This window comes from Mandrillus leucophaeus, unplaced genomic scaffold (genome assembly GCF_000951045.1).
Source record: "Mandrillus leucophaeus isolate KB7577 unplaced genomic scaffold, Mleu.le_1.0 Scaffold214, whole genome shotgun sequence".
Classification (NCBI taxonomy): Eukaryota; Metazoa; Chordata; class Mammalia; order Primates; family Cercopithecidae; genus Mandrillus; species Mandrillus leucophaeus.
In genome coordinates, this window is record NW_012102188.1 from 1,879,391 (window position 1) to 1,894,173 (window position 14,783).

General features: G+C 36.2%; 1 protein-coding gene across 3 annotated transcripts in view; it reads right to left on the minus strand.

Moving 5' to 3' along the window:
* Positions 1–8,471: 8,471 nt before the first annotated feature.
* The window catches only part of BUB1 (BUB1 mitotic checkpoint serine/threonine kinase), a 51,031-nt gene continuing 44,719 nt past the window's right edge, over positions 8,472–14,783 (minus strand). For 2 of the 3 annotated variants that reach the window (XM_011980528.1, XM_011980529.1), the window contains 6 exons: positions 12,777–12,892; positions 12,304–12,465; positions 11,969–12,126; positions 11,696–11,867; positions 10,384–10,490; positions 8,472–8,797 (listed from right to left, as the gene is read on the minus strand). In XM_011980528.1, the coding sequence (XP_011835918.1) occupies positions 8,602–8,797; positions 10,384–10,490; positions 11,696–11,867; positions 11,969–12,126; positions 12,304–12,465; positions 12,777–12,892 (911 nt within the window). In that variant the 3' untranslated portion in view covers positions 8,472–8,601. The remainder of the gene's footprint in view (positions 8,798–10,383; positions 10,491–11,695; positions 11,868–11,968; positions 12,127–12,303; positions 12,466–12,776; positions 12,893–14,783) is intronic. The other variant, XM_011980530.1, reaches the window with a different exon arrangement.

Here is a 14,783-nt window from a genome sequence, read left to right on the forward strand (position 1 = left end):
CACTGTCTTCCACCTGCATAGCTTGTCCCACTGGAAAACCTACAATGTCACTAGGCAATAGAAATGTTTCACCTCCTTTATAATCTTATGGGACCACTGTCTTATTGGCTGTCCACTTTTTACTGAAACATCGTTGTGCAGCACATGACTGTATTATATAATATATATTGCATCCTCTTTTTCGGACTTCAAGTGGAAAAGTGCAATTTAATCACATAGCTTGAATCATGACCCGTTGTTCTATGCAGAGCACTCACTAGTTTTATTTGCCCCTATGTATCACTCTCATGCATAGCTCACATCCTCCTGCCCTCAAAACACTCAGAAGAAGAAACTGTCTTCATCTTTATATTTAAATTTAGGAATGTTAAGATTACAACTTCTTTTCTTTTCTCTTTTCTCTCTTTTTTCTCCTTTCTCTTTCCTTTCCTTTCCTTTCCTTTCTTTCTTTTTTTTCTTCGTTTCTTCCTTTCTTCATTTTTGACAAGAAATAATTGTATATATTATGGGGTACACTGTGATGTTCTGATATATATATACTTTGTGAAATGATTAAGTCAAGCTAATATATTCATCAAATCTATCATTTTACATGGTGTGAACATGTAAAATCTGCTCTTTTAGCAATTTTGAAATGTAAATTACCCTAGTATTCACTATAGTCACCATGCTGTATAATAAATCTCAAAAACTTATTTCTTCTGTCTAGCTGAAATTATGTACCCTTTGACCGACATCTCCCCATTTCCCTTCTCTGCCCTGCCTCTGATAGCCATCATTGTACTCTACTTTTGTGAGTTCAACTTTTGTAGATTTTATAGATAGGTGAGATCATGGAGTATTTGTGTGTCTGTACCTGACTTACTTCACTCAGCATAATGTCGTCCAGGTTTGTCAGTTGATATGGTATGTCTGTGTCCCTACCCAATTCTCATCTTGAATTGTAGGAGGGACCCAGTGGGAGGTAATTTAATCATAGGAGTGGTTACCCCCGTGCTGCTGTTCTAGTAACAGTGAGTGAGTTCTCGTGAGATCTAATGGTTTTATAAGGGGCTTTCCCCCTTTTGCCCTGCTCTTCTCCTTCCTGCCACCACGTGAAGAAAGGTATGTTTACCCCCGCTTCCGCCACGATTGTAAGTTTCCTTTATAAATTACCAAGTCTCGGGTATATCTTTATTAGCGGTCTGAGAATGGACTAATACACCCATGTTGTTGTAAATGACAAGAATTTTTTTTCCTTTTAAGGCGGAATATTATTTCACTGTTTGTGTTACCACATTTTCTTTATGCATTCATTGTTTGTTGGACACTTACGTTGATTCAATATATTGGCTATTGTGAATAATGCTGCAGTGAACATGGGAGTACAGATATCTTTTTGAAATATTCATTTCAAGTCCTCTGGATATATACTCAGAAGTGGGATTGTCGGACCAAATGATAGTTCTATTTTTAGTTTTTTGAGAACTCTCCATACTGTTTTATACGATGGCTATACAAATTTACACTCCCACCAAATGTGTATAGGAGTTATTCTGTTTCCCCACGTCCTCACCAACACTTGCTATCTTTGCTATTTTTTTGGTAATGGCTACTTTAGCAGGTGTGAGGTGATATATCATTGTGGTTTTAATTTTTATTTCCCTGATGATAAGTGATTTTGAGCATTTTGTTCGTATATATGTTGGCTATTTTTATGTCCTTTGAGAAATACATATTTATATCATTTACTCCTTTTCAGTTGGGTTTTTCCTTGCTACTGAGTTGTTTGATCTGCTTTCTTCCCTTCGTCCCTCCTTCTTTCCTTCCTTTTTATCTTCCTCTCTTTCTGTTCTTTTTTGCTGTTGCTATGTATTTGCATAATATACATATTTCATTATTTTAATTTTAACACTCTGAGTCTTGGTAGCCAGTATGTTGTTGACCAATGTTCATGTTTGTATAGCCTAAGTTTTTAAAATATCCCAGTGCTTATATCTTCCTATTAATTAAGTTCTTTTTGCATGCACTTATCTCTCTTTGGTGTCCACCCAACTCCCAGCTATCATGTTTAGATTTTATTTCAGATTATTACACATAGTCGTTCTTTTTAAAATTTTTTCCTTGTTTTTATTGTTTTTTTACCCAGGATTTTTAAAGACCATGTATCAGTGGTTGTTCAGCCTGTCTCTACCCAAACTTTTCCTCTCCTTCCTCATGGCTACTCAGGTTAAGACCACATTCACCAGTATCTTTCCTGGCTAAGTGTGACCACGTGAGTAAATGTCAACCAACCCTATAATTAGAAGGGCAACCTTGTTAAAATTAACTTCTGACCTAGATTTCCACTGTTTCATTTTGGTGTCTGGAAATGATGACAGTCAGACAAACCACGAAAGCCTGGAACCCTAGAAGAATTTGTAGAAAAAAAGGGACATTTTCTTATTCTGAACATTTTTTATGGTTAAGAGAGAAGCATTATTTTTATTATAATAATCAATAAAAAATCTTCCCTTTGCTTCAAAGAGTGAGACACTGTCTCTATCTTCCAAAGCTTTTTGCTATGAAAACATTCCAAAAAAAAATCTGAACAAAGGTGATCATTGCCTCTGCTCTATAAGATGTGCAGAAATGAGAGATGCCAATTTTCTACCTTGTAGATTTCTCCACATCATTCTTACACATAGACAGTAAAATAAATGTGTCTAGTCTCAAAGCAAATTGGGAATGTAGTATACATTGCCAAAATCCTTATATTAATTAGGAAACAATAGATTTAAAAACAGATTTTTGACATCAAGGGCAATGATATTCTATAACCTTTTTCAAGAGTCCTTTACATTTCTACCAGAATAGTTTAGAACACCCCTCCACTCCCGCCACATGCAAACACACATTATGGTAATCAGTAGTTTATATACTGATTCTCCTTGTTAGCAAATGTTAGGATTGCATTTTGAAGTTAGTTTGCTGATGTGACTAAGTGTTAGTACTTTGTAGAGAACTACCAGTTTTCTCATCACTAACTTAGTGAGTACTCGTCTGCAAGCTGTTTATCTTATTCTAAAATAAAATGTAAAGATATAAGATTCCTGAAACTTGGAAATATCTATGATCAAAAGTCATAAAAGTCAAAGTCAAATGTTTAAGAGATGTAAAAAATGAAGTGCATAATTATCTACCTATTGAGAGAGAAAGAGAGATATGTCTGAACAAATATCCCTAATAGAGTGATAAATGAAAATAAGTTAGTTGCAAAGGTAGGATTTTATTTTTTGTTAAAATTTAAAAGAATTTAAATACCTATATACTTGCATGTAACTTTTAAAAATAAAACGTACTTCCTTTAATAAAAAAGTTACCTGAATTAGGAAAAATATTATATAATTAGGTTGCTACTTTAATAATAATAGTAAAACTAAACATTTGAAATATTCTTACAATGAAGAATATAATAATTTAACATTTATCAAATACACAGATTACTCATGTTCAAATATAGGTCAAAATATTTTTGTCATATTCAAAATACTAAATGTAATTTTTTAATCTCAACATTTCTTTTGTTTATTAGAAGAAAGCAAATGGCTAGTACACTGGGGGGAAAAAAAATCCCTGGAATCTTTATTTGGATAAAAGATTTAAGTCCCTCATATATTTTGACGAACTAGTGATATTAGCAACTGAAGTAGCACCACTCTAGAAAATGGATGACTACAGTTGGAGCAAATGAAAAAGATTTTGCCAGAGGCGAAATACAACATGTTTTCAGCAGCAGTCATAGTTCCACCAGGGCCACTGGTGAAACTCCATGGTATTACATGAGTTGTTTTTAATACAATAACATATGTTAAGTACTTACAAAATGCTTACCCTTAATTGGGATGAGTTTAGCCTGAAGACAGAACATAATTTATTTAATATTATTTCACTTGTCACAATTAAATACATACATTGACTAAATAAGTGATAATTTGTAATCCCTTCCTTTTGAGTTCTTTCTAAGGTACATAATAAATACTTCAGGGTTTTGATAATATAGTCATTACATCTATTCAGTTTTTCTCTCTTTATAATTTTTATTCACGAGAGTATTTATAATGATACGTAAGTAGTAATAAATAGACAAAATAAATCTGTGAAAACAACATTGTCTTTTTAAAATTTAGCCTGGGTGTCCATTTGAAATTTCTGTGTCATCGGACGTCTGTTTTTTCACACTACAAAAAGCCAAACAACAAACACTCGCATCTTTTCACAATTCTTTTTATTTCTAAAAAAGTATTTTCTTTCTCTTCCACATTCAGTTTGCTTTTGAGATAAGCGAGGATAGAGGGAGAGCTTGTTCGCAATGCACTGTACCGTTGGTGGATAATTTCCTCTTACACTGTACTTGTCATTTTTTGTTTACTCATTTGGAAAAATGATCTAGAGAACAAAGTAAGCTTCTCATTCCAATATTCAAAATTTGTGGTACTTAAAATTTGTTTATGTAAATACATCAACCAAATTTAAAGAGAATAAAGAAGAAACACACATTTTGTAAAAGGGTCTTCAATGTAATATATGTATATTTTAAAACAGTTTCCTATTGGGAAGCATAATTCTATGGACCTTTTGTTTTCCAACAAGGTATTGGTTAAGATATCACTGGGGCTTTTCAGTAATGAGCTAGCTGAATGCTTCCACAGGTACATTCAACTATTTGACCCACCTTGGCTGTTGCCTCCAGACTAACAAATTTAACAAAAAATTTAATCAGTAAGCAGAGTAGTTTTGTGTATTATAATTAGTTTATACTAGTCTTTAAATATATCCAGTTCCTACCAAATTCACTGCTCTGTATTAGTTGGCATATCACTAAATACTACTGTAAATCTTACAAATAATGCTGATATGTTGAAGAAATTATTGTCTCATGTTTTCTGGGTACAGCGTCAAGAATACTTTTGTATCAGATAAAGTGAAAAAGAAAGGAGTTTTAAAATATTAATAAAAATGCACAAATAGTCAAGTAAAAATGAGGAAAATGAGTCTCACATTTCCAAATATAGGGTTCATCTATATCTATAGGCATAACCTCAGCTAGAATCCATACAGTCTTAGATTTCAAGTAATCTGGCAGGCTCTCGAATATCTGGAGACATCCTGATTTGTTTTAGATTATTTCTATGTAAAGTTTTAAAAATAAGGTAAATCAGCTTAAAAGTGAATATATTTTGATTTTAAAGTTCATAAATGAAATAAATATTCCTTGTGATTCATTATTTTTATGTACTAGTTTGAAAATTAAAAAACAGTAAGTGTAATGTATTTAGATTTTACACGTCTTAATGTGAACTAAAAGTTTGGCTTTAGATCCTTTTAATTTTCTTTTCCTTTTTAGAGCAAGCTGAATAGAAACAACTTTGTCTTTGTTCATGAAAACCCCACCCAATTATCATTCTTCCTTGAGATTAATGAGAGAAGTATGGTATTTGACAATGAGAATTTTCCTATCAGTTTTGATATTGTTTATTAAAATTTTGGAAAGGTAGTATGATAATGACTCACTTAGAAACTTAATCATTAATTTACACTTTTCATTTAACAAACTAAAATGCACACTGCCTTTTTTACTGAGAATATAGAAGGCTCTGGCGCTCAAGGAAGTTCTAACCACATGGGATGGGGCATAAATTCTAATAAGTCATCCTTTACACAATAGGCTGTAGTTAGTGTTTACTGTTTTGTAATATCTCTTGAAACTGTAAGGCATGCGGTGACACCCTAATTTGATGTGTGGTGTGTGGTTAATCCATCAACTCAACATGTTTATGAATTTATATCTTCAGTTTCTAACTTTCAAACTAGTACCTACAGTATAATGGATCACAAGAAATATTTATTACATGTATGGACTTTAAGCTGATTTACCTTAATCACTTTTAAGCTGATTTACTTTACTTTAAAAATTTTACATAGATATAATCTAAAATAAATCGGGATGTCTCCAGAAATTGAAGAGCCTACCAAATTACTTGAAATCTAAGTCTATATTGACTCTAGCTAAAATTATGCCTTTAGATATAGATTAACCCTATATTTGGTCATTTATGAAATCAATTTATATCATAAATGTCACACAGTTCTTGAGTGACAACAGTAGGACCCAAACTGAAGCCCTTCAAATACAGAAGTGGCACATTTTGTTAAACAAAATATTAAAATTGTATTCTTCCCTGCATTTTCAACGGTTGATGGTAGTCAATCTTATTGATTTCACTAAATTAAAGAAGAAAAAATACATTGTTTTTATTCTATTAATCCTTCCAGTTTCTGCTTATATTCCAAGTATATTTCTCATAATTCTCCACAGGGTTACTTTCAGAAGTACATTTTCAGGCCCTGGTAATTATTGTTTTGAAGTCCATACTGCTATTCATCCCTGGCATAAAATAAAAAACTGAAATGAGCCACAGCTTTTTCATTGAATCATTTTAATAGACTGTGGTTTTCATTTCTATAGGTGTGAAGCCTAAGGAATTAAAAGAAGTATTCCCATTCTTTACTAATATTTCATAGTCTGTCTTACATGTAGACAGTATGTGTCCAGGACTTGATATTTTCAAAATCTGCTCAGCATTGGTGTGCAGTCACTGGCTACTGTGATTTTTTTAGACATCTCTCATATAGAAAACATGCTCTTAGATGTAAAGAGTCAGAGAGAAGGCCGAGATTTTTAAGACTTCAGTCAAGTTGGGTGTCTGTACACATGTGTGTGCATTTACTGTGTAAATAAGAGCACATGTCTACTGAGTACCTTTAGTGAGAAGGGGAAATACGTATCTGTATGTGTATATATATACATGCACACACACATATGTATGTATATGTATACACACACACATATAAATATCCTTGTGCTTTTTTTTAACAAAATTGCCTCAAATTTTTATTAGCAAGAAAAATATGTAGGAAATATCTATGTTTCAAAGGATGAAAAAGACAAAAAATATGTCTAAGGAAGCATAATATATGAGGTTTTTTCTTTCACTAAAGGAGATAGGTCTTTAAATATTACATTCTGGGGAACCATTTATATTTTCTCTTTTGTTAGTGCAATGAAAAAAGAACAAGATCCTGATAGTTACATCACTTTATTTTCACGAGGCTCCCTAACTTAGCAAGCCCTGCCTTTTAGTGACTCAGCATCGAGGTGATTGAGCAGACTGCTGGCATGAAGGTGACCTAGGTTCTGGAGGAATTTCAAGGCTCCGTTTCATGGGCAACTGCAGACAACGAAGATTGCCGTGTTAACGTAATTGATGTTCAAGCGAGTAGGTATATTCACAGCTTTTACAAGGGTATTATGGGCTGTTAGACTGTAGAAGAATTCAGCCTGAGAGAGTAGAATGTTGTTATCAGGAGGTAGAGACAGCCTGGATTTACATGAGGTCCATACATAAATAAATAAATAAGGTCCAAAGCAGCCCAGATTCCTGAAGCCAATGCACGAGTTCTTGTCATGTATATACTGTATCCTGTATTTTATGTTTCAACACCCTCTGCAAACATCACATGCAGCCTGCATACATTGAGTCTGATTTCCCTTGCTGATTGTATTTCCTCTTGGTAGTAAATCAGACACTTAGGGAGTTATTTTTTTTTCGTATGAGGCTACATCACATTGAAATGACTAAGACTATCAAGTCACATCAGAGCAAATCAGCAGAACACAGAGGCTCTGGGAGTACAGGTGAAATACGGAAAAGATCAGGCTGTGCTCCTTTCTAATCTGGTTTTTTCACTCTGTCCTTCTCTGTGTCTGTCATAGTGTACTGCTCAAGATTAACGTTAAATAAATAGGTTTTGGACTGATTGAATAGATATTAAACAAATTCATGAAGAATGCAGGAATGAATAAATACATGAATAAATTCTTCCTTCTGTGTGGATGCAACCCTGGAAATCATAATTTTGATGCATAAGAAATATAACATGCTGAAGGAAAGATCTTATTGAACCTAGGATGGCTTCATATATATGAGGTATGGAATAGAACAATTTTCCTTTCTGTCATTCAAATTTCTATTCGATCCATGTAGGTCTTATTGGCAAGCTAAGAAACTATCAATATAACTGTTGTTAAGCTGATCAACAGCATTATTAAAATGTCAGTATTGATATACATTCTAATGAAGGATGGGTACCATAAAGGACAGGCAAGCTTTATTCATAAAAACTTGAAGTCCCTTGGAAATGTTAGGGAAATGTGTGTGTGTGTGTGTGTGTGTGTGTGTGTTTACACAGACACCAAACTTCAAATTGGGAAAATAGCTGCCTTGGCCCTTTTTTAGCTTAAACAGGTCAGTGTTTAAAAAATGATTTCTAAATGCTTACATCTGAATTATTCTCACGAATGTGTGCATCCCAGAAACAGCCCAATAAGCCTGCTACATAGGGACCTTATGCAGTTGTGTATTTTGTTGAAATATTTTAACAACTAAGTCACACGGAAATATTCTGTGGGATTTATTGTTAACAAACATTTACATAAACAGCAAATGAAAAAAATCAAGGTTTAAAGTGAGCAGATTCGTATTTACAGTGTGATTTTTAAGGATTGTCTATATTCAAATTTTATTTTCGTGAACGCTTATATTCTAAGAGCAGTACAATTAGCCTATTACGTAGGGCCCTAATCTTGTTAGTATAGTGTTGTTGAAATACTTTCTTCAGCTTTTGCCTTAACAAATCCAAAGATGGAAGATGATGACTATCTGGAATATTCAACATGATGTGAAAAAATTCATTCCACATATCCAAATGAGGAAGCCTGAAAAAGACAAAGCATAAATAATGGCTAAAATGTAGCCTTCAATATGCAGGATAACCCAACCCCTGCATCTGACTTCCACAGGCTTGGACGGTTTAGTATAACAACTCTCACCTAAACACAATACAATGCAGCAAGTATGGAAACACTGTATCTATTACATATGAGAGAGATTCAAGACCCAATTGAACGTCTTATACATCTTGTTCCAAAAAACAATATAAGTAATCTTTTAGCAACACTGCAAGTCAAAAAATTTTCTCTCTCTCTCTTTAAATAAAAACCCAAACTGTCTGCTTCTGGCTAGCCATACATATAATACTGCCCGAATTGGATAATCTGGCCAAATGCTTCTGTCAAGCCTAACTGCACATGCACCAGGACCAGGTAGACAGGCTGGACTGCCCAGGAGAGAGCTCAGAGTTAAGAGTTCCAACTACTATCATTGTTAAAATTAACTGCAGAAACTCCAGAACGTGGAGATAAGGCTTTGGAGAGAAAGTAGAATGTAACGGAATTGTGCTCCAGACAGGAAATGCCATCAGGTCTGCTGAGGGTTAACTTCCAGATCTTCTTCACACTGGTGGTCAGAGATGTAACTATCTGCTCCTTCAATTTTGAGCCAAAGATGGAATAAAGTATTTGCCAAACACGAGGGTTCATTATGCAGAATAAAGAATAGTAGTTATAAGCTTTCCTCCAGGGCCTGAACCTCACCTTATTTATGTACAGTATATGACATTTCATAAAATTATTGCTATTTTTCTTTTTTTTTAGTGGGGGCTGGGGGAGATGAGGTTCACAGGAATCCCATCTTATGTTTTCTCAAGAAGATATAAACATATGTAAAAGTCCATTAGGCTGTATACTTAAGATGAGTGTACTTTTCTGCATGTTTTTATGCCTCAAAAAAGAAAGTATAAGTGATATAATGAATATGCAGGTACCAAAAACTCAGCTTAAACAAAACATTCCAACAGTGTGTTCACACATTGTGTGAGGAGAGCCATCCATGTTGACAGGAAGAACGCTTGCCTAATCATGAATTTTCACTGTGATTTATAGACAAAAAAAAAAAGAAAGAAAGAAAAAATCTTTGAGAAGCTCAAGTAGCACAGGGCTAGGACTGTCCTGTGAGAGAGAGCTACTCATCATATTACTTTATAATTTATGAAGCACTTTCACACACACTATTTCCTTTGCTTCTTACAAATATCTGACAAAAACAGGATCAGTATTTCCACAGACCAAAAAAAAAAACAAAAACAAAAAAAAACAAGTGAAAACCTGAGGACTAGTGACATTAGGTGATTAGGGGTGGAAACATTTGCATGTGTACAGGATGTCAACCATTTGGCCAGGAGCTTTCAGTGAGAACATCAGCTGCCCCAGTGGGGAGACAGAAGTGGTAAAGCTATGCAGCTTGCTCCCTGTGCCCAGTGCCCAGGACTGTCCTGTCACCATACTGCCCAAGCCATAGGATTTCCATGTGGTGACAGAGATCCTTTTTTTTTTTTTGCCAGATGGAACCTAACATTCTGCTCTAGTTATTCTCTTTTCACTACAGCACCAACGCTAATACCCACCTTCTAAAAAGACCTTCAGGCTTACACTCGCCTCCTTCGTTTTTCACTTTCATGTAAGTGCCAAAGAGCATGCAATATACTGTTGCAGCAACCCCAAAGTAATCAATCTATGAAGAAGACAGAGGTATATATGACTTAAATGGTAATTTACACATGACTATATGAAGATGCCTGTCTAAGGCAGCAAGTTAAATACTCACAGGATTTTACTTTTAAAACATTTTGGAAGGCATTTGTTCAACCACCCCACTAACATGTCTTACTGAATATCTAGGCTTTGCCAGAGGCTTCCACGGATAGCAGACGACCCTCCACCTCCTAAGGTAGTCTCTTGGAAAGCTCTGCCCTCGTGAGCTACCACGACCCTCTCAAGTCCTTCATTCTGTCACACGGGGCAAACACAACACTCTAAGCCCTCGTCCACAGGGACAGCTTGGAAGTCCTCCCGGCTCACTGCCCTGGGACTCTGGCTGTCGTTCTCTAACTTGCCCCCATGGCCTCTTGTTGTGTGACATGTTCATAACTGAAAAGAACACTCCAGTCCCCTCCACATCCACAGGATGGAAAACGGCCGTCTCCTAAGGCCTCACTAGCAGTGACAACATACTAGAAACAAGACCCCCACCTCCGAATCTTTGCCCCTTTTACCACGGGCTCCCGGAAAGACATAGTTCTCACCAGGGAACTTGGCAGTTGGTTTTGTTAACCCAGGTTCAAAACTTTTCATTTATCCCAATTAGCATTCTCCCCCCTGGCCACCTAATATTCTAGTTGGTTGAAAATTCTGCAATCTTCCATTAGAATAATAATGATCCATTTCCTGATCTGACCAGTTGGGAATCTGGCTATACCATCTATTATAGTCAAACCCACCATCCTGCCTGAGAGCATCCCAGGTATATCCAACATGTGCTCAGCTCTGCCCAGAGTGGGCATGCGGGTCTCCCTGTTATCCTTGATTTAGGAAATCGGGCTGGCCTACCTTGACCTCAATAAACCAAGCTGTCTCTTTGCTGCATGACTTCCTTTCTGAAGGGTTCACTAATCATTAAATACTCTTCCCGATGATCAGACACCACAGAATATATCTGCTCCCCTTTCCTGATAATAGGATCTATAATGGACTAATAAGAAAGTAGAGTATTTTTCAGGAATAGAATTCTATCCCTGCCATGTCGGCCTTAGGCTCATCTCTCCTTCAACTGCTCCTCAAGAGACCACCTCAAACTACCTAGATCCCCAAATTCATTTTGAAAATCTGATGAGTGCAACACAGAAAAATATTTCCAAGTCCCTCACTTTACTTTTATACCTGGTAGTTCCATGGTTTGTTGCTGAGCATCTCAACACACTGAAAACCAGATGTTTCACACTTTCCTGTGAATATAGTTCCTTTTGGAAAAAGTTTCATATCTATACTCTGACCCAGGTCAATCAGTGCCAAGCCAGCAGATAAATCATCTTCATCATCCTGTTCCAAAAATCTGTATTAAACACAAACAAAGCCGGGCTGCATGAGCACAAATGATGAAAGGCTGCTATGGAAACAGGAAGAGAAGAACCCTGTTAAAAGCATAACACTTGCCCGTTTCCAAGTATGAAATTGTCTGGCTTAATGTCTCCATGAATGATTTCACAGTCATGCACTTGCTCAATCATGTAAAGCATTCTCATAGCAAAAGAGATGACAAGACCTTGAGGCATCACTTTCTCAGGGGTATTTTTATAGAGGTTAATGGCATTCTAGGAACAATGGAAAGTGGAATCCTGAGTTAGCGGCACAAGATTAATAAAATTTCAAATTGAGAGCTTTGCCCCTGCCCACCACTCCACAAAAGCCCCAACCACAAAAGTACGTGCAAGGTACAAGCCAAAAATGCATTTTAAATTCATGTGCTCATCATAAAAATGAATACTTACTAATAATGTTCCATAGCTGTAGAGCTCTCCTACTAATACACTGCCGTTCTGGAAAAAGTGGGCAGAATAGAACTTCATAAACATGTGTTGCATAGTTGGCTTTAGTCTTTCCATCAACTGGGTCCCAATGTAGAATTCCCAGGGGTTGGCAGGCTTCTGGACCTGCAAATCAGGTATGTGAAATTCATATCCAGTCTCACATTCTGAAAAATGATAGCAATAAAGCAACCTCTATCCCAATAAAGATGTGGTGTTGACAGTGATAACAAGCTATGAACTGTTGCTGCAATGTGGGACTTCCTGCAAGACAATCCTAGTGAGAAAAAAATTCTAAATCCTTTATAGTTTTTGTTTTTTAATTGCCAACTATAGACATAAATAAAAACACCACTATCTTAAAGAAAAAATGATTGGCAAACTCAAGGTCTAAAATTCATTTCTATAACATACAAAAAAAAACACAGGTCATTTACCTTTAAAACAAATTTCTGTTTATTTTTAGCATCATTCACATCTCCCTGGGTAGCTTCGTACACCTGGGCAAAGGCTCCTTCTCCAAGAAGGTGATGGACGTTGACCAGCTTAGAACCTTAGAAGATCATTGAAAATTTTAATTTATGTAAGCCTTTTATTTTAAATAGTTTTCAATTTACAGAGAAGTTACGAGAGTATTCTGTATATTTTGCATCCACTGTCTGCAATTGTTAACTCTTACATAACCATGGTATATTTGTCACAAATAATCAATCAACCAAAGTATTACGCTCCTATTAACTAAACTCTACATCTTACTCACATTTCCCTAGTTTTTGCCTATGTTCTAGGATACATTATGTTTAGTCATCATGTCCACTTAGCCTCTTCTGGGCTGTGAGTTTCTCAGATGTTCCTTGTTTTTGATGACCTTAACAGTTCCAAAGAGTACTGGTCAGGTATGCTGTAGAATGGCCCTCAAATTGGGTTCGTTTGACGTATTTCTTGTGGTTACTTTGGAGTTACTGGATTTTGGGGGAAGACCACAGAGGTGAAGTTGTAGTCGTTTTTTGCTTGTTCTTTAAAGACAGGGTCTTGCTGTTGCCCAGTCTGGGTTGCCATGGCAAGGTAATAGCTCACTCCAGCTTTGACCTCCTGGACCCAAGTGATCCTCCCACCTCAGGCTCCTGAGTAGCCAGGACCACAGGCATGCACCACCATGCCCAGCTAATTCTTAAATTTTTTGTAGAGATGGGGTCTCACCATGTTGCCTAGGCTTGTCTCAAATTCCTGGCTTCAAGTGATCCTCCTGCCTTGGCCTCCCAAAGTGTTGGGATTACAGGAGTGAGAAAACACACCTAGACTGTACTAGATTTTTTAAATTAAATTAAAAAAAAAAGAATTCACATGTTCAAAATCAGATGTAAAGAAGTAGATTTCTGGTTCCTGGTCCAGCATATGAGGAGCTTGGAGTCATCCCTCCACCCTCATAGTAAGCCAAATGGCTGAAAATCAATAACACTTCTGAGATCCATTGGAGAACTGAGGTCAAAGGACAATCTGCTTCGTCCAAAATTGGACAGACAGACAGGTGAACACAGAGAATCACAGCTTGCCAAAGTAGAAGGCCAGGAACAGAAACCACTGCTGGAACCAGTACTGGGGGAGTTATAATGTAAAGAACTGCACATCTCAGACCTTATTTAAGAAGTCCCTAGGGAAACCCAAAGACAACAGGGATAACAAAAATAAGGACACAAAGGGCAATTATAGCCTCTGATATAGTGACAGCAAACTGTAAACACAGCCTAACCCTAGACAGATTAAGCATGAAAGCTCACACTAAAGGTCTATTTAATCTCATTTCCTTTTAGCTCATATATTAGGTCTGGCTCTTAACAAAAAATCACAAGGCATAGTAAAAGACAAAACTCACCAGAGTAAGCATCAGAAATAGACACACATATGGCAGAGATTTTAGAATTATCATACTAGGATTTTGTTGTTTGTGTTTTTAGAGATAGGTTCACACTCTGTCACCTAGACTAGAGTGCAGTAGCATGAACGTAGCTTACTATAGCCTAAAACTCAGGTGATCTTCCTGCCTCAGCCTCCCATGTAGCTAGGACTGTAGGTGCACACCATTAAGACTGGTTAATCTTTTAATTTTTTGCAGAGACAGAGTCTCGCTGTTGCCCAGGCTAGTCTTGAACTCCTGGCCTCAAGTGATCATCCTACCTCAGTCTCCCAAAGTGGTGGGATTATAGGAATGAGCTACCATGCCCGGCCCACACTAGAATTTTTTTTTTTAATTCTAATTGACGTGCTAAGGGTACTAATGAAAAAAGTAGACAGTGTGCAAGAAGAAATGGGTAATATAAGCAGAGAGAAACTGAGAAGCAAAAAAAGGTGCTAGCAATAAAAACCCACTGTAATAGAAATAAAGAATGCCTTGGATTGATTCACCAATACATGGCAGGGAAAAGAATCAGTGAGCTTGAAGATAA